Source organism: Equus caballus, chromosome 23 (genome assembly GCF_041296265.1).
Source record: "Equus caballus isolate H_3958 breed thoroughbred chromosome 23, TB-T2T, whole genome shotgun sequence".
Classification (NCBI taxonomy): domain Eukaryota; kingdom Metazoa; phylum Chordata; class Mammalia; order Perissodactyla; family Equidae; genus Equus; species Equus caballus.
Genome location: NC_091706.1, coordinates 68,028,536 through 68,054,816, shown reverse-complemented (window position 1 = coordinate 68,054,816; position 26,281 = coordinate 68,028,536). Strand labels below are relative to the sequence as shown.

The following is a 26,281-nucleotide window of genomic DNA, read 5'->3' as shown; positions in this document are numbered from 1 at the left end:
TGCACGGCTGCCCGGCAGGTCATGGCCACGGGTAAATGTTCACGTGAGGGGGAGAGAGGTGCAGGTGTGGAGGAGGTGGGGGCACGTCCTCACCCGTTAGGGTGTGAGCGACAGGAGGGACGCCCACACCGGCTCTCCCGAAACCCCGTTCACAGGGTGTCTAGACCGGGTTCACTCCTGGGCCTCGGGGCGGGTCCCACCTGTTGGAGGTGAACATCACAGGGGAAGGTGGTGAAGTGTCTGGCACCAGGTGAGGCTCCTCGAGGCCTCAGTGATGAGATGGGTAGGTGGCTTTCCCACCACCAGGAGCAAACCCCCTCAGAGGGCACCCGCTGAGCCCTGGTCCTGCGTTGGATTTGGAATTCTGTTCTGCTCTTGGGAAGGACACAGGTGCCGTCTTGCCACAGGTGATTGGGGCCACAAGGATGGCTGTGCTCCTGCAGTGGGCACACTTGGGGGACCTGGCCATAAGCTGGACGACTGGGGAGGGAGGGAGGGTGGCAGAGCAGGGTCACTGGGCTGCTGTGCTTGTCCCACTGGTTGTTTCACCTCACTTCATTTTACTGTGTGTGTGTAATTTGGGGCTCTTATTTCATTGCATACTTTTGCATCCACGTCATGGTAATTTAACGACCGGGCTGTGGTCTCAGATGTGTCTGCCCTGTGACTGGATGGACCGTTCCTGGAGCTCTGGGCTTTGGGTGGTTTGGAGTATGCTCTTAGAAAGTTGCTTATTTATTCTTTTTTATCTTTTTTAGTGGTTCCACTAGAGATTCCAACATGTATCCTTGAGTTATTGAAGTATGGTGTGAACATCCTGGGCAACTCGAGGGTCTCAGGACACTGAACTCTGTCTGCCCACCCTGCCTGCCTTTTGTGATGCTGATTCTAAGAGTTTCTTTGTGTGTTTGGTGTTCAGAAGTTGTATTTTACTGTAATGTGCCCTTGTGTGGGTTTTTTTGTATTTAACCTGCTGGGGTTTATAGCACTTTTTGAATCTGTGTCTGGATGTCTTGATTCCATTTTGGAAAACTTTGAGGCGTTATCTTATACACATTGCTTTTGTTCCATTCTTCATGCCCGCTTCTTCCAGAAACCCATTTATGCATAGGTTGGACATTTTCACTGCGTTCTGTAAGTTTTTTATCCTCTTTCCTGTATTTTCCACCAATTTGTGTCTCCATCTTTCAGTCTGTATTACCTGCTGACCTGTCTTCCATTTTCTTGATCCTGTCTTCAGCTGTGTCTAATCTGCTGTTAAACCCATCTATTGAGTTCCTAGTTTCGTTTCTTAATTCTAGCTTCCATTTGATTCTTATTTCATAGATTTTAGTTCTGGTGAGTTATCCATCTTGCTGTCTGTTTTCTTGACTGCACCAATTGCAGTCATTTTAATGTCTGTGTCTAATAACAACAATATGTGGGTCATCTGGGACTTCATTGCTATTGCTTGCTTTTTTTTCCTCTTGATTTTCTATCACTTGGTCTTGTCTCCTGGACTCCCTTGCCATTTCTGATTGACGTGTTTAAAACTTGCAGAGATGTTTGAGGTTGTGGGTGATTCTGTCTTTCTCTAGACAGGATTTATTTTTGCTCTTAGCAGGTGATTAGAACAAGAGCAGACTGTGTTAATCAGTCTCGGATTGAGCAGCATCCTTTGTGAAAGCTGCTCTGTTCTGTTCATCCATTCTCCTGGCGTGTGGTGCTCTGGAGGGACTACACTGAAACCTGCATGTTCACCGAGGCTTCCTTTCCTCGGCAGACCCTGTCAGGCCGCCCAGGCTGTGCCCCACGTCTCAGCGTCTAGTCTACTGGGTAGGGCCAATGCGCTAAGGCAGCACAGTCTTGTAGAAAGGTGATTTGAGCCACACGTGTAATACTCAATTTAATAGCCACAGTAAAAGTGTAAAAAGAACAGGCAGAATTAGTTTTAAAATAATATCTTTCTTTTATCCAGTATATCCAAAATATTGTCTTTTTAACATATAATAAGATTACTAATGAGATTTAAAAAACTATTTGAAAAAACACCGTATCTTAGAAATCTAGTGCATATCTTATGCTAAGAGGACATCTCAGCTTGGACAAGCTGCCTGTCGAGTGCCCATAGCCACATGTGGCTCATAGCTGTCATCTCGAGCCACACGTGGCTCACAACTGTCATCTTGGGCCACACAGCCCTGGGGAGAATGTGCTGAATGTGGGGGCTCCCTGCTCTCCAGGGAGTCTGACCCGGAGCTGGTGGCTTGTTTCACGGGCATGTGCACTGAGCACCTGCTGTCTCGTCTTGATTGTGGCCCCAAGGCTCATGCTGCCAGTTTGGGGGGCAACTGAGGAGTCGGTTTGCAGGATTGTGGCAGATGTGAGCCTCGGGGCCTTCCCTCACCCCCAGCTCCCTGGGCCTCTGTGGATCGCATGCACTTGGTCCTGGTGTTGATGCCCTCCCACCCCCGTCCCTCACCCTGGCCAAGCACCTGGCCCAGAGAGACGCTGTGGGTGTTCAGGCCTGGGAGCATGCCCACTCAGCAGACACTGGCCTGAGGCTGTTGGTGGTCAAAATGCCTACAACCTGGCCTCTGAGGCCATCTTCCATCTGTTGGTGGGATTGCTCAGGCCACCAAGGCCTCTGGACAGGAGAGAAGTGAGGTCCAGGCCACTTCTTCCTGAGGGTGGGGCTTAAAGGACCTGGCTGGACGGGGTCTTCTGCAGCAGGAAGCATTAAGGTCTCCCTCCTCTCTGCTCCTGAGCACCCAGAGCTGTGGGTCTGGGCATCCCCAGAGTTGGGGGAGGGGTCTGCTTTCTGGGGGAGTGTCCACAGCATTCAGCAGGTTGTTACCAGGACCCTGCACCCCACTGCTACCCTGGGGTGCCCCAGCCTTTGGATTCCGTTCAGGGGCCAGGGCAACTGCTTGTTGGGGGTGCGGCTCCTGACCGGCCCTGCCCCGAAGGGGCTGCCCCGTCAACATCCTGGCCCTGGCGTGGGGTGGTATTGGCTGTCCTGCCCTGCCCTCCCCACAGGCATGTCCTTGGTTGAGGTGTATATCCTGGCTGACTGTGTCGGTGGTGCGTCCACAGCTATCTTTAGGTGTCCCCGTGGGGCAGTGGCCTGGGGTGGGCCTGGCCCTTTCTAGAAACCAGACATGTGGTGTGGTCAGGTGCAGGGGTGGCCACCCAGCCTCTGCCCGCTGGGCCTCGGGGTCACCTCGGGCGAGTGCTGACAGTCCGGTTGGCTGGGAGGCCAGTGCCTCTTGGAGCCCAAGGAGGGAGCCAGGCTTTCTCCTGCTGGCTCCTGTGCTCCGCAGGCTCCACTGGCACTTCACATCGTGATGACCCTCCCTCCAGCCTGGATCCCAGGTTCGGGCAGCTGTCCCCCTGAGGAAAGCAAAGCCCTGCTCAGTCCCACCACCTTGTGGCCCCTGGCCTGCTCCCCATTGTCCACCTGCATCCGGGAGAGAACAGGCCTGCATTTGTACACCCCCAGGAGACCTCCATCCTGTCCTGTTGTGGGGGGATCAAGGCCACGACTGTGGAGTTGAGACCCTGCGGCCAGGCCTAGAGGGGCTGGCTGGACAGTGGAGGGCTGACCCCCAGGCCGTGTTGGGGAGGCCTGCTCGGGGCGGCCTGGGAGGGGCTGTGCCAGGAGGAAGCCTATGTCAGCCATGGCGGTCTGTCACCGCCCAGGGCTGTCTGTGGGGCTGGTTCAGGGCTGTCTGTGGCCCGCACGAGGCCTGAGGTCCCAGGAGAGGTTTTGTGGGGTGGAGGGCAGGGCCTGGTGGTGGGTACCACGGGAGGGCTCAGGCCTGCCCAGCATGTGCCTGCCCCCAGGGCACCTGTGCCCAGATGGATGCTGGTGGCCTGTGGCCATGTGCCCAAGCAGGTGCTGCCTTCACCCCCCACCCCTCCCCGACCCCTGCTGGCTTCCCTCTATGGCCCTGTTTTTGCCTGGTCAAGACATGGTGGGTGGGCCTGGGGTGGTGTCCTATGGCCCACCTGCAACCCAGAGCCCGGGTGGGAGATGGGCAGAGGGCCTGTCCCCAAACTGACCCGTCCTCATGCCAGGCGTGGGGGCTCCCTGACAGGTGAGCGGGGGGCACCCCCCTCCCCCGGACCTCACCTCAGGGCTGGCTCTACTGAGGGTGGAAAGTGACACTGAACTCCAGTGAGGGTCTCGGGATGGGTCCCCCACAGACGCTGGGACAGACCCCCTGTGTGTCCACAGAACTGGACACGGCCCTGATGGGGCTGCCAGCTGGTCCTGAAGGACCGCTCGCTTGGGACTGGGGACACATTCGGAAGGAGTCCAGAGAGCTCTGGGGCCCCGTCTGCCGGCTCAAGCGAGGAGAGCTGGCCGGGCCTCAGTGCAGTGGCGGACTGTGCGTGGACTGCCGGGGAAAGGGCACCCGGCTCCGTCGGACACGCGTGTCACCACGTGAGGTCTGTTTGTCCACCAGCCGTACACTATATTTTGTGATGGTGACTCCACCAGGAGAAGGACGTTTGGTCCTCAGAGCCAAGTGACCATAGGAAACAAAACACCCTGAATCCACTATATGTCATTTTATGGCAGAGAAGTGTGGGTGGGCGATCGATAAAAGACTTTCAGGAAGACGGTGTTACGTTAGGTCCATGGAGTGGAGATGCGAATCCGGACTGGAGTTAGAGACGGTTATTCACGTTTTTATAAAACGGCTGAGGAGACGGTCAAATTCCGCGGGAACCCTTTCAAGGAGCATTAGAAACAAGGTCAATATTGTCAAATGCTGGAGATGACGCCCTGCACAATGACTTAAGCCTCTGCCACGTGGTTGAGCTCTAGCTCGCCCACCGCCAGGGCACCGGTCTGCACGGTCCTGCAGGAAACAGATGGGCGGGCCGGCGGGGCTGGCCGCTGGTGGCTCTGCCTTAGTCGGGAGGGCAGGGGCCCAGGTGGCCTTTAAAAGAGCAAATTCCCCTTAAAGACACTGGTTTTGAGTCCCTTGTGCACCTCGGCATCCTGCTTTAAAGAAGATAGTATTATCTACAGAAGCAGGAGGGGCCGGATCCAGCCCCCCCGTTTCCCCCTCAGGGCGTGACAGGGATGCTGTGGGAGTGGCGGGCCACCCCTCCTGGTCCTCTGAGCCCCTGCCTGGCAGATCTTCCATGTTCTGCAGTTCTGCACACCCTTCCTGTCGGGGCTCTGCCTCCTTGGACATGGGCCTCGTCTTCTGAGGTCAGGGCAGGAGTATTTTATAGCTTAAGATGAGCGAGGTGGAGAAGTGAGTTTATTTTAAAACTGCAGTAAATGTTGGAGAAGGGTGAGCATGTCCCTCTGTCAGGTCCGGCCCCTGCTGCCTTGGTGGCAGCCTAGTCCCCAAACGAGTCAGAACAGCCCCACCTGGTGCCAGCTGCCGGCCCCTGTGCTGAGTAAATTGCACTCTCCCGGGACCCCCGCCCTGCCTGCGCCCTGGTGGGCGGGGGCTGCCCTTCTCCCCCGCTGGCATTGCCCACCTGTCCCTTTGCCCTGTCCTGTGGCGTGTATTTGTCTGTTGCCCTCCCCTGAGGTTGTCACAGCTCCCTGTGCATTCACTGCCCCCAGACCCGGGCCCTGCACCTTCTCCTCGCTTCAGGGTGAAAGGGTGGGTGAGTGCTGGCCCCACAGCTGGGGGTGAGCCGGGGTCACATCCTCCAGACTTGGGGAGGCCCTTCCACTAGGGACATCCTGGGGCCAGAGTGTGCAGAGACGCTGGCTGGGGCCAGTGACGCCCTGGCCCCGGCCCCACCCTGTCCCCAGACCCCATACTGGGTCCACCCTGCTCCCAGACCCCCTTCCTGGGACCTTGTTCCCCGGAGCCCCGTCCTGGGCCCACCCTGTCCCTGGCCCCCCATCCTGGGCTGGCTCACTGTACATGGGACAGTTCTCACTAAAGACCTTGAGGCTTTCTTTTGTTTTAATTTACAACCAGATGGGGCTGGAGAGGTTGTCACCGTAGGAGTCTGGTTGTGCTGATTCTGGGCACTCTCCTTCCGGCTGCTGTGTCCCCTCTCTGCCCTGTGTGTGTGGATCTGCCTTCCTCTGTTGGACTTAGCATCGCCGGGCAGTTCTGTCCTCGCAGGGTTGGTCGGGCTGTGCCTGGCTGGAAGGAGATGGCCGCAGAATCCCCTGAGTGCAGGGAGGGTGGCGCTCTGGGTCTGACAACTTCAGCCCTCGCCGGTGGGGCTGTTTGGGGCAGAGCTGGTGACCCCTGGGTCGTGTGGGAGGGGCCTGTTGGACGGGGGGCTGTCCTTCTCTGACCACCTTGCTGCCCCGCCTGGAGGGTGCTGTCTGTGCCCGGCTGGGCCTCTTCCTCGGAGGAGACAAGAACCGGCGTTGTCCCGGAATTCTGCTCTTATCCGTTATAATCCGATTAACTCTCACGGCTTTGGAGGAACAGGGCCCACTTGTTTATGCAGTGCCAGGGACCTGCTGGAGGGAGGCGGGTCTGGGTGACCACCTGCCCTGTCTGGGTTGGTGAACTGTCCTGGGGTGACGCTGTGTGAGCAGAGCCCACTCCTCGACACCAAGCCTCGAGAATGACCTGACTCCAGTGAGGCGGGGGGTCGCGGGATGGGGGCGTTCTTCCTGCCCTGGTCCCTGAGCTCAGGCTGTCCCAGCACGTCAGGTGATGAGTTCATCCCACAAACAGTGATGACGTGCCAGTTGCTGGGGTGGTTCTGCCTCCATGGAGTCGCTCATCTAACGAGGCTGACCGGCGGTCAACAAACAGTGACAAGGACTCAGGCCAGCTCTGCAAGGGACACTGGGCAGCGAGCTGAGGACACGCCAGCTGACCTTTCAAATTATCAAGTGGTGTGTCACTTCGTTAAAAATAGCCCAGTGGCTTAGGACATAAATAAAGTCTGTCCCCTCCCACCTCCGCCCGGGCCCGCCAAGAGGCGCCGTGGAAACGATCTGCCTCTGAGTCCGATTTGTCACCTCTCGCCGGTGTTTGACACGAAGACGGTGGCATGTGCCACTCTGCCTCTCGGTTTTTGTTAGTTATATTGTTTATAACTAAATGCTTTGCTTTGAAACTACAGTGATATCTTTGTTTTAGGTTGATTGTTGCTGAAATTCTGGCAAAACAATTGATACAGTAAGTGATTCTGTGAATTTCCTCTGGAATCAGGGACCAGACCATTGGAAGGGAATTGCTACTGAAACGTCATTGCCCCACATGGGCTTCCCGCGTGGGGAACCCCCCGGTGGTGCACCCAGCTCCTCGCCAGCCTCCCGCGCTCTGCGCCGAGTTCACGGGTGCTGGGGTTGGCTGTGTTGCGTCCCCTGTGCTGCACTGGGCTGAGTTTTGCAGAAACACTTCTTCCAGTCGCTGTCTCACCGGGCGCAGGAAGTAACCTTGGGTTCTCCCGTGTCTGAGGGTGAGTCCTGGCTGCGTGGTCTGATGTCCTTTGGGCTGGGTATAGAATTCCAGGTCGGAGCTGGCACTTTAAGGATGCTGCCTGTCTGCTTTACCCAGAGTTGCCCATGAGACCAAGTGCCCATCCGGGCAGGTAGGACTTGCCCTCAGTCCTTGGGGGTCTGATTTCGCTGGAACAGTCTGGACGTGGGTCATTTTTCATTCACTCTGACCTGGCTGTCCACATGCATTTGTTCTAAGTGGTGCTCTCAGCCCAGGGCGGTGTTCTGCTCTCGCCTTCTCCATGCTGACCTCTGCCCTCTCCTGGTACCTGCTATTGGGACTTCCAGCTCGTTCTTTCACATCTCTTGATGTTTCTCTTCTGTTTCTCTTATTTGGTTTTTGGATGCTTTCACATGTTTCTTACATCGCGTTATACTTGACATATAAGGAAACACAGGTCCTAGGCGTACAAGCTGATGCGCGTCGACAGATGCTCGCCCGGTGTGACCGTGTCCTCCGTTGATACAGACCATTCCCTTTGCCCCGGTTCTCAGCTCCCGCGTCTCCCCCACCCCAGAGGCGAGCACTGTTCAGGTTTCAGCCGCACATGTTAGTTCTGCCTTTTCTGGGGCTTGGGGCTGTTATGAGTGGGTGCGCTTCCGTCTGTTTCCGTTGGGTGCCTGGAGGAGGGGCTGGGCCAGAGCAGGGGTGAACGGCTGAGGCTCGGACACTGTGCTCCCGGGAGCCGTGCTGGAGGGCTGGCTGTTGCCACTGCCCTGCGGTTGGGACGATCCTGCCTTTTATGATGGCCCTCCTGGTGGGTGGGAAGTGGGATCTCTTGGTTGTAATTGGCATTTTCCCGGTGACTCAGGATGCTCAGCACCTTTTCATGTACTTATTGGCCATTTCTGCATCTTTTGTGATCTATCTGTTCAGGTCTTTTTTATTATCGTGTTATAGGAGTTCTGTCTGTATTCTGGATCTGGTCTCGTGTCAAAAACATACATTGAGAATAGTTTCTCTCGCTCGGTGGCTTGACTTTTATTTTCTTAAATCATCATTTTTGATGAGCAGAACATGTTTCCATGTTATTATCTAGATTAAACGTTGACTTCTTTGTACTTGATGTTTCGTTGGATTACAGAATGTCTTATTTTTAAAACATTGAGCTTCAGTTTGCAAGAGCTCTTCCTTGATCTTCCTCCTTAAGTGGAAGTGTGCTCTTATTTACGTGTCAGCCCCTTGGGTCCTTATGAGGACATGAACTAGATTTTTTCAAAGTTGCCTCTGTCCCTGAATTGCTTATTTTTCTGGGACCAGCCGAGCCTGGTTTCTCTTGATATCTCTTTGCCCCATTGCTAATCATGCCATGTGGTCCCACTGGTGCATGAAGAGGCCAAGAGGCTTGTAGGGGTGGGGCTGGCAGGAGGGAGAACACCCAATGGGGACAGCACCATTTGGGATAGAATTCCAGTCAGACGGCCTTGTCAAGGTCCCAGGCCCCTCTCTCTGGAGTGTTTGGAGTCTGGTTGGATATCCTTGGGGTCTCTCGGAAGGACCCTAGGCATCTTGGCTTGCGTTTCCTCTCAGCTCTGATTTTTCCCTGCATCTCCAAATTCCCCACGTCTCTCTTCCTGGACTCCTCAGGGCTCCTCAGGGCTCGCCGCCCCGTGCTCAGATGTGTCCGTTCCCTTCTGGGAGCCCTCCTGTAGGGAGGGCGCAGGCACGGGCTCTGTGGGCCGGCTGGGCCGGGAAGGATGTGGCGCTGGGGGCGCGTGCTCAGTTTGGGGGAGAAGGCTGTGCTGGGCTCAGCAGAGGTGAGGGTCGTCCATGAGATGAAGTTGGCAATAGCGCACTGGGGCTTGCTCTGAGCGCTCTGTGGTGAGAATCTGTTGGAGGGTCTTAGGGAGGGAAGGGCCAGGACCCAGGCTGCAGGGTCAGGATGAGGTGGGGCAGGGAGGGGCTGGGGGTTGTTGCTAGTCTCCCTGGTGGGGCGTGGCATCCCATCCGTGGCTCCCCGGACGAGGTGGGGGTGTTGCGCTTTCCTGTGTAAACTTTAAGTCGTGGTCGGTGCCCAGGACGTGGGTGCTCCCAGGCCTGGGAGGTGCGTCAGCCGTGTCCTCCAGCGCCACCCATGTGGGCTTGGCGAGTCCTGGTTTTCTGGTTCTCATCTGCCGTGGTCGTGAACGTGTCCATGAAGTCATGTAGATTAGAAGGAGACTGATGCTTCTTCCTTCTAACAGTGCTCAGGAAGGGGGTAGAGGGGGTGCAGCCTCAGAGGTGGTTTTAGGGGAGGGATGTGAGCGTTGCTGTGTGGGCAGTGCAGAGGTCTCTGGCCCAGAGGTCTTTGCGCTGAGCTCCCTGTGCAAGGAGGGGCTGCCTGGGTCGACGAGGCCGCAGGGTTGGATGTCATGGGCGCTGGAGAACCATGAGCAGCCATTCTGCTCTCTCTGGGGAAAGGCGGGCAGGGCTCGGGACCCGGGCAGACTTTCTGTGACCCTGGACATCTGGTCCCCTCCCTCTGCTGTGCTCCTCACCTAAGGAGCAGAGAGAGTGGCCTGGCGGATTCCAGCCCGGGATCGCCCCCGCCTCCGTGGACGCCTGGCGGGGAGGCCGTGCGGGGCATCCGCCTCAGCCTCTGTGTTTCCCTGCAGGACCGGAAGCTCACCAAGCTAGAGAGGCAGCGGTTCAAGGAGGAGGCCGAGATGCTGAAGGGGCTGCAGCACCCCAACATCGTGCGCTTCTACGACTTCTGGGAGTCCAGTGCCAGGGGGAAGCGGTGCATTGTGCTGGTGACCGAGCTGATGACCTCAGGGACACTGAAGACGTGAGCGCGCCACCCGGCTGGCTGGCCGGGGCCTGGGGGTGGGCTTGGCCTAGGGTGCAGGGGCTGTGATGGCTGGGGCGCCGGGCACGCCTTCTGCCTGGGGCTGTCCTGGCTGGTGTGCGGCCAGCACCCTTCTCTCAGAAGTGTCCTTGTTTGGGTGATAAATACACAGCCCCCCAGCAGCCAGAAGCTCTTCCCCACCTGAGCTGCCGGTGAGCCGCGCTCCCGCCGCAGGTACCTGAAGAGATTCAAGGTGATGAAGCCCAAGGTGCTGCGCAGCTGGTGCCGGCAGATCCTCAAGGGGCTGCTGTTCCTGCACACGAGGACGCCCCCCATCATCCACCGGGACCTCAAGTGTGACAACATCTTCATCACTGGGCCCACCGGCTCGGTGAAGATCGGCGACTTGGGCCTGGCCACCCTCAAGAGGGCGTCTTTTGCCAAGAGTGTGATTGGTAAGCTGGTCTCTCTGTGTCCCCGGCCCCTTGGCCAGCCTCCGGTGGCCTGTGTGTGTGTCCTTGGCTGTGCAGGTCAGGCGATGAGGCTGGGCGTGCTCTGTGCACTCAGGGGCAGGAAGGAGGCCTGGACAGCAGAGGGACATGGGGACTTGGTGGCCGGTGAGGCTGGAGCTGGCGTCAGTGGGTGGGGAGGCAGGCACCCCAAGCTTGAGGCCCACGGAAGGAGCCCTGGGGTGTTGGGGGCACAGAGTGAGCGTGCCGGGCATGAGGCTGAGGGATTGGGTGTGGATGCCTCTTTGCTGGCTATTTCTGCCTCTGCCTTTCTCATCCTTCTCTGAGAAGCCCCCAGTGGCCTTTCTGGGTGGGGCCCCAGCCTGTAGCTGCCGTGTGGAGATAGGGGTCTGGTGTGCTGGCCCTGGGTGGGGACGTGGCACACAGGGGGCATGACGTGTCCAGTGGGCCTGGATGGGGACCCTCCCAGGCTTTGCAAAGAGAGTGCTTGGAGGGGCTGCAGGCAGCTGCTTACGGGGTTCAAGATGTCTGGAAAGTGCTGCAGGGCCAGGTGGCTCCAGGTTGTGGCTCTAGAAGCCCAGAAGGGAGGGGAGGGGAGGGGATGGGAGGGCATGGGAGGGGAGGTGATGGGGTGGGATGGGATGGGATGGGATGGGATGGAAGGGGATGGGAGGGGAGGTGATGGGATGGAGGGGAGGGGAGGGGAGGGGAGGTGGGGATCGGGAGAGGCTCCCCGGCTAGGTGAGGCCCTGAGTGCCTGACGTGAGGGCTGGTTCCCCCATGAGCAGGACGACAAGAGGTTGGTCTTAGGGATTTGAGTTCATGGTTTTGCTGCATGTTGGGGGACAGAACTCGGCCTGTTTGTAGAATAATGAAACCGCTGGGAATCTGGAAGCTTCTCCTGCAGGGGCAGTGGGTTTGCAGTTTGATGTCTGGGGCAGGGTGGCTGCTGGGGGAGACGAGGGCTGGGGCGTGAGCTGACCCAGGCCTCAGTTTGCCTGTCTGTGAAATGGGAACAGTAGGCTTGGGCCTGGCTGTGGAGGCCAAGGAGGTGCCGGTGTGCCCAGAAGGCACTGGACACACACATGTTGTGTGTGTGAGCATGTTCTTTTTAACGTTCAGACTTAAATGGCTACAGTGTGAGGAAAGAGAGGAAGTTTGGGCATGTCTGTGGTCCAAGCACATGTACAGAACTGGGTGTCCCCATCCTGGCTGGGAGCTGGGCACCCCGCACACCCACTGCCCACCCCCAAAGCCAGGTCATCTGGGGCCTTAAAATATTCCTCCAGAGCAGCGTTCCTGGTTCCCAAGGGTCTCAGAAGAGACTGAGCCAGATGAGTGGAGGGCCCCCTGGTGAGTGGAGGCCCCCTGGGCCGGCTAAGCTCCCGGCCTCCTGCCAGCAGCCCTGAGGCTCCCTTCTCCCGCTTCCCTGTGGATGGACACGGCCAAGCACAAAAAATTCTCAGCATAATCATGTGGTTCAACAGCCTAAGAGGAGGAAGAGTTCCCAGTGCAGCGTCCCTCAGACTCCTGTTCTCTCTCCACTCAGCTCCATTCTTTCTGATGGAATCTTCCAGAACTCTTTATGCATATACATAAATATAAACATAGATTCTTGTTTTTCCCAAAATGTTGACTTTTTTTGTTTTTTTTTTTTTTAAAGGACACGGGAGACTTGACCGTAGGCTGAGTGCCATAAACAACATACACAACTGCACGCGCACGCTGACTCCCTGCGTAGAACCACGAGCACAGACCAAAGGCCTCATCTGTGGCCTCATCATGTTTTTGTTAAACATATAATACGTGTTAAATTGAAATTAGGGGTAAACAAGGAGAAATCGCAACCCCCCAGTAACGTGGCCGCATCTCAGATGTCCGCGGACACGTGGCCCCCACCTGCTTTCTAACACAATTGTGTGTGCTGGTTTGCATCTGCTTTTTTAAAAACCTGGAGCATTTGAAAATCTCCCAGACTCAGCACAGACGGAGAAGGTGAATCAGCTTGTCGAGGTCAGCGGCCTCTTTTCTTTGCATTCAGCTCAGCAAACACTTGGTTGGACCCGTTTTAATGAAAGGTGGTTGTGATTTTTAAAGCAAAAGTCTGTTACAGAAAAACTTAAGAACCCAGAGCAGTGTAACTAAAGGAGAAGTCAGCTGGAACCCCTCCAGATGAGGCCTTTGGTCTGTGCTCGTGGCTCTACGCAGGGAGTCAGCGTGCGCGTGCAGTTGTGTATGTTGTTTATGGCACTCAGCCTATGGTCAAGTCTCCCGTGTCCTTTAAAATTCAGAGTAAGCGTTATTTTAAACCTTTTGTGCTTAGACTGTGTGAGCGGTTCCCACCTTGACACCTGGCTGGTACCTGCCAGGTGAGTGCCGCCTGCCCAGCTGTCCCAGGCAGCTGCCTCATCGTCTGTGCTGCTGCACGCTCTGCGTGTGGGGCCTCTCTGGGGACACGGGGCCTTTCTGGGTTTTCCTAATTGAAGTGGCGCTGTGGGGACCATGAGTTTTTGTCTGCTCCGGGCTATCCAGGCCCGTGGTTAGGAGAGGTGAGCGTGGGGGTCTGCTCCTGGATGTGGCAGCTCTAGTGTTCTGGACACAGACCCCAGCCCCTGGGAAGTAATGGTCTCCCAGCTCTGTGGGCAGGCGGTGGCTCTGCGAACTGATCTGACCCCGACTCAGGAGGGTCTGGGAGAGTTTTGGGGAACTTCTGTCTGCAGAGCACTCCTGGAATCCTGGATTCCAGGTCTGATGGTGCAGAGCGCGGGGGCCGGGCTGACCCTGGCACGTGGACGGGGAGGAGGCGAGGGGCTCCTAGGCCCAGTGACCACTGACCCTCTTGCTCTCGGCCACAGGTACCCCTGAGTTCATGGCGCCCGAGATGTACGAGGAGCACTACGACGAGTCTGTGGACGTCTATGCCTTCGGGATGTGCATGCTGGAGATGGCCACCTCGGAGTACCCCTACTCAGAGTGCCAGAACGCTGCCCAGATCTACCGCAAGGTCACCTGTGTAAGTCCACTGGTCACCACGGTGGGCCATGCGCCATGGCTGGTCTCTTTGCTCCATGAGATCCTCACAGCAGCCATGTGGGGAGGGGAATGAAGCCACTTTACAGATGGGGAAACTGAGGCCTAGTGGTAGGGTTGCTCAGGTCTCTGGGCTCGAGGTGGAAACCACACAGCAGTAATAGTAATAAGGGTGCTGGGATGGTACCCAGAGGCTGTCACGGTCCACACAGTGCCGTGAGGCTGGGGCACTGGCAGGGCCTCGCCAGGAGGCACTCAGGCCACCCTGGGGGCTGCTGGCTTCCCCACCTTACAGCGGCGTGTCCCCAGGCAGTTATCAGCTTTAATTGCGTGGCTTCGGCTGTGCAAACAGATCCTCCTGTCCTCCCTCTACTATCCTGCTGGGTGGGGAACGGGGAGGGAGCATCCACATCCAGGGCGGAGCAGCTGGGCCTAGAGTTTCTGGGCCCTGGTCCCTCACTGCCCATCTGTGCCTGCGGGCAAGAGGCGCCACGACCCCGAGTCCTGGCTGCCTCGTGCAGACCCCGATGCACCCTCCTTCCTTCTGAAGACACATGAGGAGCCATGGTTCTTGGCACCCGGGGCATCTGCCCCCCATCCCTGAGCCCTCCCTGCAGGTCACAGCTTGTTTCTCCCCTCTGGTTCTTAATTCTAAGTTATCCGTCAGTAGTTCACTTTGAGCCCCTCCCATCTGCCACTGAGGATGCAAGGCAGGAAGGCAGAGTCCTTGGCTGGTGGCACTGTGTCTGTGGGTCAGAGACCCACAGATAGGCGCGCAGCTCCCCGGTGGTGCTGGCTGGAGAGGGTGGGCCCATCGCCTGTGGGCAGTGGTCCTGCGAGGGGCTGGGGGTGAATTCGAGGGGCGTCAGGTTTTGGAGTGGTGCCTGGGTGCAGGTTCTGGTTTGCACAGATGGATGGGGTGGTGATCCATCCACTGGGCTTGGTGAGACAGAGACTGAGCCCCCTGGGCACGTGCTCGTTGGCCACCCTGGTTCTCCAGCAGCCTCGCTGCCTGTCTTTGGGCCCTGGGAAACAGGACACTGGCCAGGGTCCCAGGGCTCCTCTGTGGACCCCTGTTGGTCTGGGCAAAGTAGGGCTCAGCCCCATTCTGCCTCCCTCAGGAAACCAGGCCGGAGGCATGTTGCTGATCCTTGGTGTGTCATCTGCATCGATGCCCTTGCCCTCGGCCCTGCCCCCGAGTCCTGTGGTTCCTCACTTCTCACCCACATGCTGGTGCAGCCTCCCACATCAGCCCCTGACCCCAGGGTCTCTCTGGGTCTTGAGGTGTCCTCTGCCATCAGCTGCCTGACTCCGTGCTTCTGAGCCTGGAGACGTGAGCCCCTTCAAAACAGCACCTTGTTATTCTGGCACATTCTTCACCTGCTTTGGGGGCCTCAACCTTTCAGAGATTGAATGACACTGTATGCACACACTTACTTGCGTTTATAGTGTCTCAGGTCTTCTGCCCCCGTGGGGACTCTGCCCTTCCTCCTGGTGTAATTAAACCTTTTTCTCTTGGCTTCAGTGAAACAGCAGAGGCCTCATCTCTGAGGGGGACCCTCGGCCGCTCCTGAAGCCCAGGGTCCTGCGTCTGTTGCTCACATACTCCCCTGCACGTTGGGTGCAGTGTGACTCCTGCTGGCTGCGGGCACAGGACCTGGAGGTCCGGGGGCCCAGCCAGGCAGTGGAGCTGCTGGGGGTCCTGCTCTTGGGTCTGCCCCCGGGCTAGGGGCACGCCTCTCCCTCCCCGCCATGGGAAAACGCAGGCTTCACGTTCTCGACGTTCAAAAAAGAACACCAGGACAAGGCCTTTGGAGGCGCAGTTTTGTTGAGGGAGGAAGAACATGGGGCTCGAGCCCCCAGTGTGTTTTAAAACCAGGTGCCCCTCCCTGAGTCCCCTCCCCCAGCAGATGGCAGACAGATGCTGCAGCAGGTCCTGCTTGTGCTGGACCCCTCTGCCTGCGTCTGGGCTCTGGGCTGGCTGAGCCGTGGCCGCCCCCAGGCTGGCACCTGCTGGGTCCCTGGTCGGTGTGGACACTCGGCCACCCCTTGTCCCTGCTGCCTGAAAGTCACCCAGCCTGGCTGTGGCTGTGAAACAAGCCACCAGGCCTTGAAAGTCAGCCCCACCTGTGGCCACAATGGGGCTTGAGCCTCTGGTGGCCCTCGGCCAGTGGCAGCAGCCACAGAGAGTGCCCTCAGCACCCTTGAGCGGGCGTGTGGTGAGATGGGAAGCCTCTGTGGGGGTGGGTCCTCGTCCAGCAGGGATGCTCTGCTGGCAGGTGGGTGTGTATCCTCGGGCAGATCTGCCCTGTCCCGCTCCGTCCCCTCTGTGCAGTGACGGGCTGGTTGGGAGGAGCGAGCATCCCCCGAGTCTTTCTTCCCCAGACCTCACTACTCCCAGACGCCATTCCCAAGTGGGGAGTTGGGATGGAATGAACCCCAGAATGAGCCTCATGCCCTTCTGCCTTCTCCTCTGCTGGGCTGGTGTGAGGCGAGAGGCCAATTCGGTGTCAGGTGACTGCTCATCTCTTTTCAGGGCATCAAGCCAGCCAGCTTTGAGAAAGTGCACGATCCCGAAATCAAGGAGATCATTGGAGAGTGTATCTGCAAAAACAAGGAGGAGAGGTGAGTCGCATGCCACGTGGGGTCAGGTGCTCTCGCTGACGTTGCTCCAGCTGGTCTGCAGAGCTGGGTTCCCCCAAGAAGAGGTTTAGGAGATGGATAGGCCACTTCAGGCCGCCATGTCCTGGGTGCCAGCGAGCCTGCTGGGCAGTCAGGGCACAGCCGCGGCCTGGCCTCTGCCGCCTGGACGGTTCTGGAGCCCCCTCTTTTCTCCTTTCCTGGCTGCTTCTTGCCCACCCAGCCTGGAGCATGGGAGCTCCTGGAGCCTCGCTCTGCCCTCATTCCTTTTTCTGTGCATTTTCCCCGGTGGGCCCATCCATACCCACGGCCTGGAGGACACCCCCGTGCCTGCCTCCCGATGCATCTCATCTCATCTTGCCCTCTTCTCAACTCCGGGCTGCATGCACCTGTGTCTGAGTCACCTCAAGTCACAGGTTCAAGGCAGAGCCCTCACGATCCCCCAAACCAGCCCCACCTCAGATTAGGGCCCCTCCTTCCTCAGCTGGTCAGCCAGGGAGCCTGGCCTGCATCCTGAGCCTTCCTCCCCCCCCCCTTTGCCCCTCTTCCCCCCAGAGCCCTCTATCCCTCCTCCTTCTCTCCTCCCTCACCTCCTCCTCGCCCCCTTGGGTGCCCTCCTTGCCCCTGCACCCCTAGCACATGCCCCTCACCCCATCCCCGTCCCCAGCATTCACCCCTGTCTTTCCCAAGGCTGTCACTTCTCTCACAGCGGCCTTGTCCTGACCCCTAGGTCTTCTCTCTGCCCCCTGCAATTATCCTGTTTTATTCTCTAAGAAAAATACTAAAAAGTTGTGAAATATAACCCACACCAGAAAAGTACAGAAACAACCCTGTAGAGCCAAGGAGTCCTCAGAGCAGACCCTGTGTGTGAGACCACCTCCCAGACCAGGACAGACAGAGCCCCAGGGCCCATGACCTTCCCCCTGCCAGGGGCAGTGACCTCCACACCCCCCAGGAACTATGACCTCTGTCCCCTCAGGAGCCATGACCTCTGGCCCCGCAACGGCCATGACCCCCTCCCCCCAGGGGCCAAGACCTCCAAGACCCTGGGCATTTGTTGCCCTTGTTGAAGGTCACTCACTGAGCTGTGACCCGCAGGCCATCCAGGGGGGTGTGGTCTCCATCTGCCCAGGGGGGTGGGCCGCTGGACTTCGCAGCCCAGGGTGACCACACACAGGACCCCGGGAGGACGCCAGGCCCGGGACAGCACCTGGATCCCTTCCTGCTGGAGACAGGAACTGACCTAGTGTTTGGGGATGTGGATTTGGGTGACAAAGTGGTTACCATGGCAACACCCAGCAGCCACACTCCTCAGCATCCTGGGGAGCCCCTGAAAATGTCCCTCTCCCAAGGCCAAGACCCCTCAGGTGCCCGTGTGAGCTCTGGGATGTGGTCAGCCTCGCTGTCCGGTTCAGTCTTCCCTGGAGCAGGTGTCTTGTGGTGACTGAGCCCACAGCTCCTCCGCAGGCCTGTCTGCACGGCACGGAGCCTGGGTGAAAACTCTGAATTCCCTGAGTCTCACAGCGGCATGTGTTCTTTTTGTAACGAGGGAGAACGAGTCTTAGAGACTGCACAGTGAAGTGTGATCTCCTCCCCGGGAGCTAGGGAAGTACATGTAAACTGTTGGGTGCCGTTCCCGAGGCCAGAGCCTGCCCACTGGGCGGTACAGTCAGGGAACGTTCTGGAGGGAGCACCCCGTGTGCACGGCCCCTTGGCAGGTGTGCCCGCGCCCTGCTCGTCAGCCGCCCCTCCGCAGGTACGAGATCAAAGACCTGCTCAGCCATGCCTTCTTCGCGGAGGACACCGGCGTCAGGGTGGAGCTGGCCGAGGAGGACCACGGCAGGAAGTCCACCATTGCTCTGCGGCTCTGGGTTGAGGACCCCAAGAAACTGAAGGGCAAGCCCAAGGACAACGGGGCCATTGAGTTCACCTTTGACCTGGAGAGGGAGACGCCGGACGACGTGGCCCAGGAGATGGTAAGGTGGCCCCTTGCGGCCAAAAATGCGGGTGTGTGCCTTGAGAGCATGTGGTTTCCAACAGTTAGACCGAGGTCAGAAGGGCGCGCGGTCCAGTGGTGAGCGGCAGGCCTGGGGCGCGCACAGGATCCCCAGCCATGTGGGGCGCGGGGCGTGGGGAGGGGTCTCCTGCTGCACAGGCGCAGGACCTGGCGCACAGAGGGACCTGGCCTTGATGTGTCAGGAGAGGCCTGCTTGTGACCGGATTCTTGCTGCCTTGGCACTTGCGCGGGCCCTGGAGTTCCATTTTCCATCTGCTGCTGAGGGGCACTGTGGTCGAGGGCGCGGGGTCGCAGGGGTGCGGAGGGAAGATGTGCACGTAAGAAATAAGAGAGACGGTGATTGTCACTAGAAAAACGGAGGGAGAGTGAAGCCGGCGCACGTGGCGGGAGAGCGGGCTCGGTCACAGAAGCACACGGTCTCTTCCACTTTCTTGGATGAACCTTTCCCTGAACGCAGCACATGTCAGAAACTTAGCAAGTCCCATGGGTTCGGCTGCTGGGTTCTCACAGCTGGACTCCTGGGCCCGTGTGGGTTCGGCAGGAGGAAGTGGTCTGCGGCTGGACGGTAGGCTGGAAGAGCTGGGAGGGCAGCAGCCTGTGCAGGCTCGGGTGGGCAGCAGATCCGCGTGACCAGCCTGGGCTGACTCCACTGCTCCCCGAGGCTCTGCTCAGATGAGGAAACTGAGGCTGGCTGTGCCGCGTGAGGTGTGGGAGCCACAGCCGTGAGGGCACTTGGTGGGCTTGGGGGCCCAGGCGTGTGGCAGGTGAAGGGTCCGTGGAGCTTGGTGTAGGTGGTGCAACAGGTCAGTGTGGGGCAGGAGCGGGAGCCGTGTGGCCAGCCAGGGCCCTGCCTTCCACTGGACAGCGGCCTGTGTCCCCACTGTGTCTGGCACATGCAGTCCATGTGATGTCCCGCTAAGGGGCCAGAGCCCACGTCAGGACCACCCCCACTTTCCTGACTGCCGGTCACATCCTTGGTCCCAGAAACAGAGATGCCTCTGCTGTAAGTGAATTTAATGGGGTCAGTCAGCTCCGTGCTTCCGGAGGCATTTCGATGACCGTGTGGTGTGCAGTTGAATCGCCGTGTACTTGCTGGGAGTGGCACTAAGATAATTACCAGCCGCTAGTCCTGTGAATTCAGGACCCCGTTTCCCCTCGTGCTGTGACACGGGGTCCCTTTTGGCTTTCTGCTGGAATTTAAAGCACAAACAAGTGACAGTGAGGCGGTGCATGTGACAGCCTGTGAGATGAGGTTCTGGAGTGGGGGTCGCATCCTGGAGCAACGATGGGCACTGGGGAACCTGGCCACCAGTGTTCCCTGTCCAGGTGTCATCAGGAGGGTAGGCCGGCCTCGAGGGGCACAGCCCCACGTGGAGATGGGGTGGGTCCTCGGGTGGCCTTGAGTGAGTGTCTGGGTTGGGGCTGCTGGGGCCAGGGGACTCAGGAAGCACAAGCAGTGAGCATGCCCTAGTCATCCCCAGCATCGTGCCTGCTCTGCGCTGGGCTGTTGGGCACCTTCCTGCCTGAGGTGGGGGGTTCGGGTGGGAGCTGAGCGTGGGTCAGGTGCTGCAGCGACGGGAGAGGACAACAGGACGTCAGCACACACGGATTCCCCGTGGTGGCGTGTCCTGGAGGCGCACAGGACCCAGACGCACAGTGCTATCTGTGCTGCGGTGGCCGGGTGCTCCTTCTGCCCAGTTCGTCCCAGACACTCTTTGGTTGTAAGAAGGTGGTGCCCCAATGTGGTAGGCCCCTTCCCGGGATGCTCACCCTCCCCAGAGGACTCACCTTCCTCTGCCTCAACACTGAGGACAGGAGTGCCAGCCTCCTCCTGCAGCCCCACCCTGTCCCGCCCTGGAGCATGCGCGCTGCGGCCTCTGCACCAAGTTCATGTGCCCGGCTGGAGCCCGGGGCACGGTGTCTCCGCCAGTTCACAGCCTGGGTGCAGCACTCCCCCTCCCCCCATCTCCTTTAAAAGCACTTTCCCGTGTTTGGACATCCTCCGTGAAGTGTGGCATCCACACAGAAGGCGAGTCGCTGTGTTCCATTAAAGAATAATAATAAAACAACACGTACCACTGGTCTCTGTAAGAAACAGCAGGCCTAGTGCTTTGGGAGCTGCCTGTCATGATGAGCTGACAGCAGCCTCGGCCCCTTGGCCGGTCTCAGTCCTGCGTGAGCCCCGGTGAGCTGGACTCTGCTCCTGGCTCCTAGCTGGGCCTTGCAGGTCAGCGTGGGGGCCTGGCTCTTGGTCAGGTTCCACCCTCCCCGCCCATCTGTCGACAGAGAGCCAACATTGGGGTCCAGGGCCTCCTGGTGGGTCCCAGGGCTGGGCAGAGGAGGTCCTAGTGGGCGGAGATTCAGGGCCCACTCCCCTGGCTGCTCTGTGGGGCGGTCACTTACCCATGGCTGTAGCTCAACACACCTACTTCTTCAAAACTTAGAGTAGTATAAGGAGGAGACAGCCAGTGCTGGGCGTCGTGAACAGGCAGCAGCTTGCCGAAGAGATGCAGTGGCACGTAGGGTGTCACCCCACCTCCAGTGCTAGGGGCCTGCAGCAGGTTGGGGCCTTGTTCTTAACCCCCGAGATCAGCGTGTGTCGGGTGTTGAAGAAGTTCTGGAGCCAGACAAGGCCGCCCTCAGGGTGGGAGGGAGCCCATGCCACAGCTCTCTCCTCTCCCTCTGGAATCACCTCCCGGCAGGTCCTGCAGGTGGGGACGTGGGGCGGGTGCGCGTCGACATGGGTCAGAGCGAAGACATCGGGATCTGAGAGGAGGACGGGTTCTCCAGAGACCTGGGCTGGCTCTGGTCTAGAGTGACCCGTCAGTAGGACCCCCAGGGACAGGAGCTTGAGGCCCAGCCCAGGGGTTCCTTCCTCCTGCCTTCACGGCCTCCGGATAATGGGACGTTGCAGTGCAGCACAGAACGTGGCTGAATTCTCCCCGTTCGGGAAAAAATAGAAGCAGCACCTTGGAGAGGCTCGCTGGGGGTGACTGTGAACACGGAGGTGGGAGGGAAAGTGGGTCACGGGCAGGTAGCCGCAGTGGCGGCTTGTCTGTGGGTCGCCTTCTTTCCAGCGGCCTCTGCTGGGTCCACCAGGTCAGCCGCGTGGGCCCTGCTGGTGGGCGGGCGGGTGGGGGCTTTGGCCCAGCCTCGGCCCTCGCATGTGTCCCAGCTGCATGGACCTGCTCACTCCCACCGTCCTGGCGAGGAGGCCTCGGCACCGTCTGCGGAGTCTCAGCAGCAAATCTGTCACGGGGTTGACTTCTGGAAGTTTCTTGAAGTCATCACAGACTTAGAGAAGCGTTGCAAATGCACAGCAAAGAACCGTTTGAAGTGACTGATGTCTGGCCTGATGCCCGGCACCCCCAAAATACTGTGTACCTGGACCTTCCTGTGCAGCTGCCTTGGCCCTCAGACCTGGGAGAGCAGCCGGTCCTGCTCAGGGCCCCGTTGTCCAGCGTCAAGGTTGCGCCTTTCGTCAGTGGACTGCGTGAAGGGCTGGCTGGCCGTCCCGGCTCAGCACCCTCTGTGACCATCAGCATGTCCGCAGGAACGCTTGCTACCGTGGCCACCCCCTGGGGACGCACCCTCGGTCACGTGGTTGAACGGGTCTACCTGGGGATCCACATGAAGCTGTAGTTAATAACTGTTTCATAGGGAGGTACCTGGCAACTGTGTAAATATTGCATTTTCACCAAACTTTCCATTTATGTATGTCTTTGTGACCCATGGTTTCCCTTTTATTCAGTAGATAACGTGCTCCATCACCTTCGCTTCTCAATAGTCCACCCCAAATGCAGCTCTGTGCACACTCGGGTCACACGGTCTCCAGGTCGGGATTCTGAGAGTGACTGAGCAGGCGCTTCTGGCTCAGGGCCCCTCGTGAGGGCAGCCGGGTGTCCGCTGGGGCTGACTGGGGCGAGGGTTGGTGTCCGTGCTTGCTCACCAGGTCGAGTTCTCAGCCAAGTGGGATGTTCCATAGGGCTGCTTGCGACGCAGCTTCACGTGAGCAAGTGATCCACAGAGAGACTGAGAGACAGAGCGAGAGGGAGAGATGGAGACTGAGAGACAGAGAGAGCAGGAGAGACAGAGACCGAGAGAGAGACAGAGACTGAGAGATGGAGAGAGAGAGAGACACTGAGAGACAGAGACAGAGACTAAGAGACGGAGACAGAGTGAGAGGAGAGAAGGTGAGACTGCAGGTGTGTGCTGCTGTGTAACCCTAGGGTGGCAGCGATGCTCGTCACTTCTGCCACCACAGAGCACTTGTGTCCCCCTCTGGGTATTTGTGGACACGTCCTTCAAACTCTCCTGGTACTGCTGTGTATTTTGATGCTCAGAATGTCCCAGATTCGGCCAGTGGGAGGCCGTGGTGCTGGCTCCCGTGTTGTCCTGCACGTCGTCAGGTTGTCATTCTCCAAGCGTCCTCTCAGCACAGTGAGATGTCCAGGCCGCTCCTCTCCCTGGGGGCCTGGACCTGCCGTCCATGGGGAACCCCACCCTCTCACAGTGGTCCGGCTCCTATATGCTGTGGGTCATGGCTGCCCCGGGCCCACAACCATGCTCTCTTCCTTGTACACATACTGTGCTGTGTACACACATACCCGTGTCTACCTCTGTGTGTGTTTACGTCTGTTGTACATTGGAAATGGTGAGTTCACACGGTTCCCATCCCGAGCCAGAAGGTCTGTCTCTGGTTTTCTCCCTTCCCTCGTGGGGAATCCTGTGGTGATGGCTGGGAGCCTGGCTTCCGCTCTTTCGTGGTTTTGCCACAAATATCCTCAGAGAGAGCCGTGTGTTTCCTGGAGATCAGTGGCTCCTTTACAGACACTCTTAAACACTCTGTTGGGTAAATTGAGTTCAGGGTTTGCCAGGCACCGTGCACACCCTCCTGGTCTCAAGTTACAAAGTGCGCCTCCTGCCCCAGCCTCCACGACTTCTCAGAGAATGGCAAGACGGGCCGGCTGCAGCTCCTTGTCCCTGTGCCCGAGCACACAGATGCACCCAGGACCCCTTCCTGCCCTCGGCCAGCACAGGCAAGGGCTCCAGGAAGCCCCGGGCCCTGCGGGGGGGCAGGTTGGGGTGCCTCTGCCTCAGTCACCCACCTGCAGTTTCTGGCACCTGCTCTCCCAGGAGTGGGCCCAGGGCGGGTTCAGATGGTCGCTCTTCTTGCGGACTTATGCTCGATGGCGGGAGGACATTTATTTACAGGGTGATGAGAGCGTCCTGAGAGGAACGAACCGGGGGTGAGGGACTGAGGAGAGGACTTTGAGTGGAGACCCCATGAGGGGGAGGCGGCTGTGCAGATGGCAGGGCCGGCCCAGCAGTGAGACGAGACGGGCAGGCCTGGTCTCGGTAATGACATGGTGACTCCCTTTGCAGATCGAGTCAGGATTCTTCCACGAGAGTGACCTGAAGATCGTGGCCAAGTCCATCCGTGACCGTGTGGCATTGATCCAGTGGCGGCGGGAGAGGATCTGGCCCGCGCTGCAGCCCAGGGAGCAGCGGGACCCAGGCAGCCCCGACAGGGCCAGGGGCCCACCCGCACCCCTGCAGGTCCAGGTGACCTACCACACACAGGCTGGGCCGCCGGAGCCCGAGGAGCCCGAGGCCGACCAGCACCTCCTCCCCCCCGCGCTGCCGGCCAGCGCCACCTCCTTGGCCTGTGAGTGCTGCCCCTCCGCGTCCCCGAGCCCCCACGGGTTTGGACAGTTGGCGTAGGCGAGCGTTTTCCCAGGGGGATCGGGAGCATACCCGGTGCTGCACAGAGAACTGTGACCAGAGAGCTTTAAGGCTGCCTCAAGTCCAGCTTCTGGGGACGGGGGACAACTGTTTATGCAGACGCAGGACCTCGCGTGCCCCACGCCAGCGAGGGCAGGGTGGCTCAGTCTGGTTACTTGTCCCATCTGAGGATGTCAGTCCCGGCCACACAGGGCTCCTGAGGGCTGTACCCCACCCCAGCAGGGCGTCTGGTCCGGGATGCCACTGCCCAGGGGCTGCCAGTGGTGGTGCCTTGGTCTCGGTTCTGGCCTTTGCCACTGTGAGTATCCATTCTCAAGGTTATCTGCCTTCCGGTGCTGGACCTTCGAGGCCTTTAGTAAGATTGAGGGAATGCTGCCGATGGGTTGGCGGGAATCGTTTTTATCCAGCTTCCTCAGACCACTGGGAGAGAGTCCAGTGTCTTCTGCACGTCTGGGCCAACAAGTGTCCTCCTCTGCCCTCAGCGTCCCCAAAATTTGACTGTGCTCTGAGGATGGGGGACATGGCCTTTCTGTCTGTTCTGTGGACAAGCACGGAGTGAAATGGCAGGGCCGAGCCCCTGCCCAGGCCACCATTTCAGTTTATTCCTGCGGAAAGACCGAAATAGTCTGTTTAATGTATTTAATAGGCACATCTTTCATTTGTCATTAAAATAGCCACGTGTTCTTCAGTCGGCTGCTTCAGTTCAAACTGCGGCTGGCCGTCACTTTGAGATATTGGTCGGCTGCTTCCTTCCCTCCACCTGACCAGGTTTGCTCTGGAGAATAAAATGGCGACATCAGCGCTCCATTTTCTGATAAACCAAAAAATTAATTGAAGAGGGTAAAGGTTTTGTAGGAAAACCTCCCTGTGTCTGACACCCTACTGCACACTTGAGAAGCTTAGTTATTGGTCGCACAATTTCCAGGACGGGAATTGAGATGTTTCCTCTTGTCGCCCTTTGAAGAGACAGTCTGGAGCCTAGTATATGCCCCGCTGTGGTCAGCTGTCAAGGTGCAGGTTCCACCTGCTGTGCAGACATGAATCGACGGGGGGTTCAGTCAGGGTGGGCGTTCTGCCTGCAAACAGACCCCGTCCTGACTGAGAACAGGTCTGTGTGCCTCACACAGGGGCCACACTTCTCAAATCGGATTTTATCTGTTTGTTGTAATTTATTTAAAGTAGATAATATAGTCGGATCACATAAAATTCAAGAATTCCCAGAGGGTATACAGTGAAAGACAGCTAACTTTCCTCCCTGGAGGCCACTGATATTGCCTGTCTCTTACTGTACCTTGCAGAGAGAATCTACACATGCAGTCTACCACGCACGTACTCACATGCATAGCACACACGTATATCCATACACACCCACACACACGTGCACATATGCAGACATATGCAGGCTCACAGTGCACACCCACCCGCGTGCATGTGCGCACATGCACACATCCACATGCATGCATACACACATGTACACGTGCACACTCATGCACACCCACACACATGCACACACGTGTACACAGGCACACCCACAAACATGCATTCACACACGCGCACACCCCCCATGTCTTCCTCTATCCCAGGACCCACAGCTCCTGCACACGCTCTTCTGTGCCTTACTCTGGTCACAACAGAAAGCCTGTGTGCATCGTCCCTCTGGCTGCAGTGCCCTTGGATGGCTGGACCGCCCTGTGCTTCGTAGAGGTGAACTGATGGGGACGCCAGGCAGCACACGCGCCACTGGAGAAGGGGCCTGGTCTTAAGTGACAAGACAGGCAAACACACACACTGTCTTTGTCTGAAGGAACAGCAGACGTTGTATTTTGTGATTCTGCACCACGTATTCTGTTAACTGCTCACCACAGTCCAGATGAAGCTCAGAGAGAGGGCTGGGCCAGCCCCCGTGACTGTGAGGATGGGTTAAAATTAAATGTTTCAAGTTTAATTTGAAATATCCCAATAACAAACACATTCCCTTTAAAAATAGGAGATATTACCTGTATGGTTAGAGTCACTTTATGTCAAATTTGTCCGGTCTGTAGACATTCTCTGTTGTGTGCACTCTCTCTGTCCGTCTCTCCCTCTGTCTGTTTCTCTGTGTCTCTCTCCCTCTCTGTGTGTCTCCCTCTGTCTCTGTCTCTCCCTCTCTGTGTCTCTCTGTTTGTGTCTCTGTCTC

At 58.2% G+C, this 26,281-nt stretch overlaps 1 protein-coding gene across 29 annotated transcripts in view; it reads left to right on the top strand.

The window, feature by feature from the left end:
* Positions 1–26,281, top strand: part of WNK2 (WNK lysine deficient protein kinase 2) — a 116,061-nt gene that overhangs the window by 22,765 nt on the left and 67,015 nt on the right. For all 29 annotated transcript variants that reach the window (XR_011431148.1, XM_070248172.1, XM_070248170.1 and 26 more), the window contains 6 exons: positions 10,031–10,203; positions 10,438–10,658; positions 13,529–13,686; positions 16,240–16,328; positions 18,100–18,319; positions 23,746–24,028. Coding sequence is in view for 28 of the 29 variants with exons in the window: in XM_070248172.1 (XP_070104273.1) it covers positions 10,031–10,203; positions 10,438–10,658; positions 13,529–13,686; positions 16,240–16,328; positions 18,100–18,319; positions 23,746–24,028 (1,144 nt within the window). In the remaining variant the exon portion in view is untranslated. The remainder of the gene's footprint in view (positions 1–10,030; positions 10,204–10,437; positions 10,659–13,528; positions 13,687–16,239; positions 16,329–18,099; positions 18,320–23,745; positions 24,029–26,281) is intronic.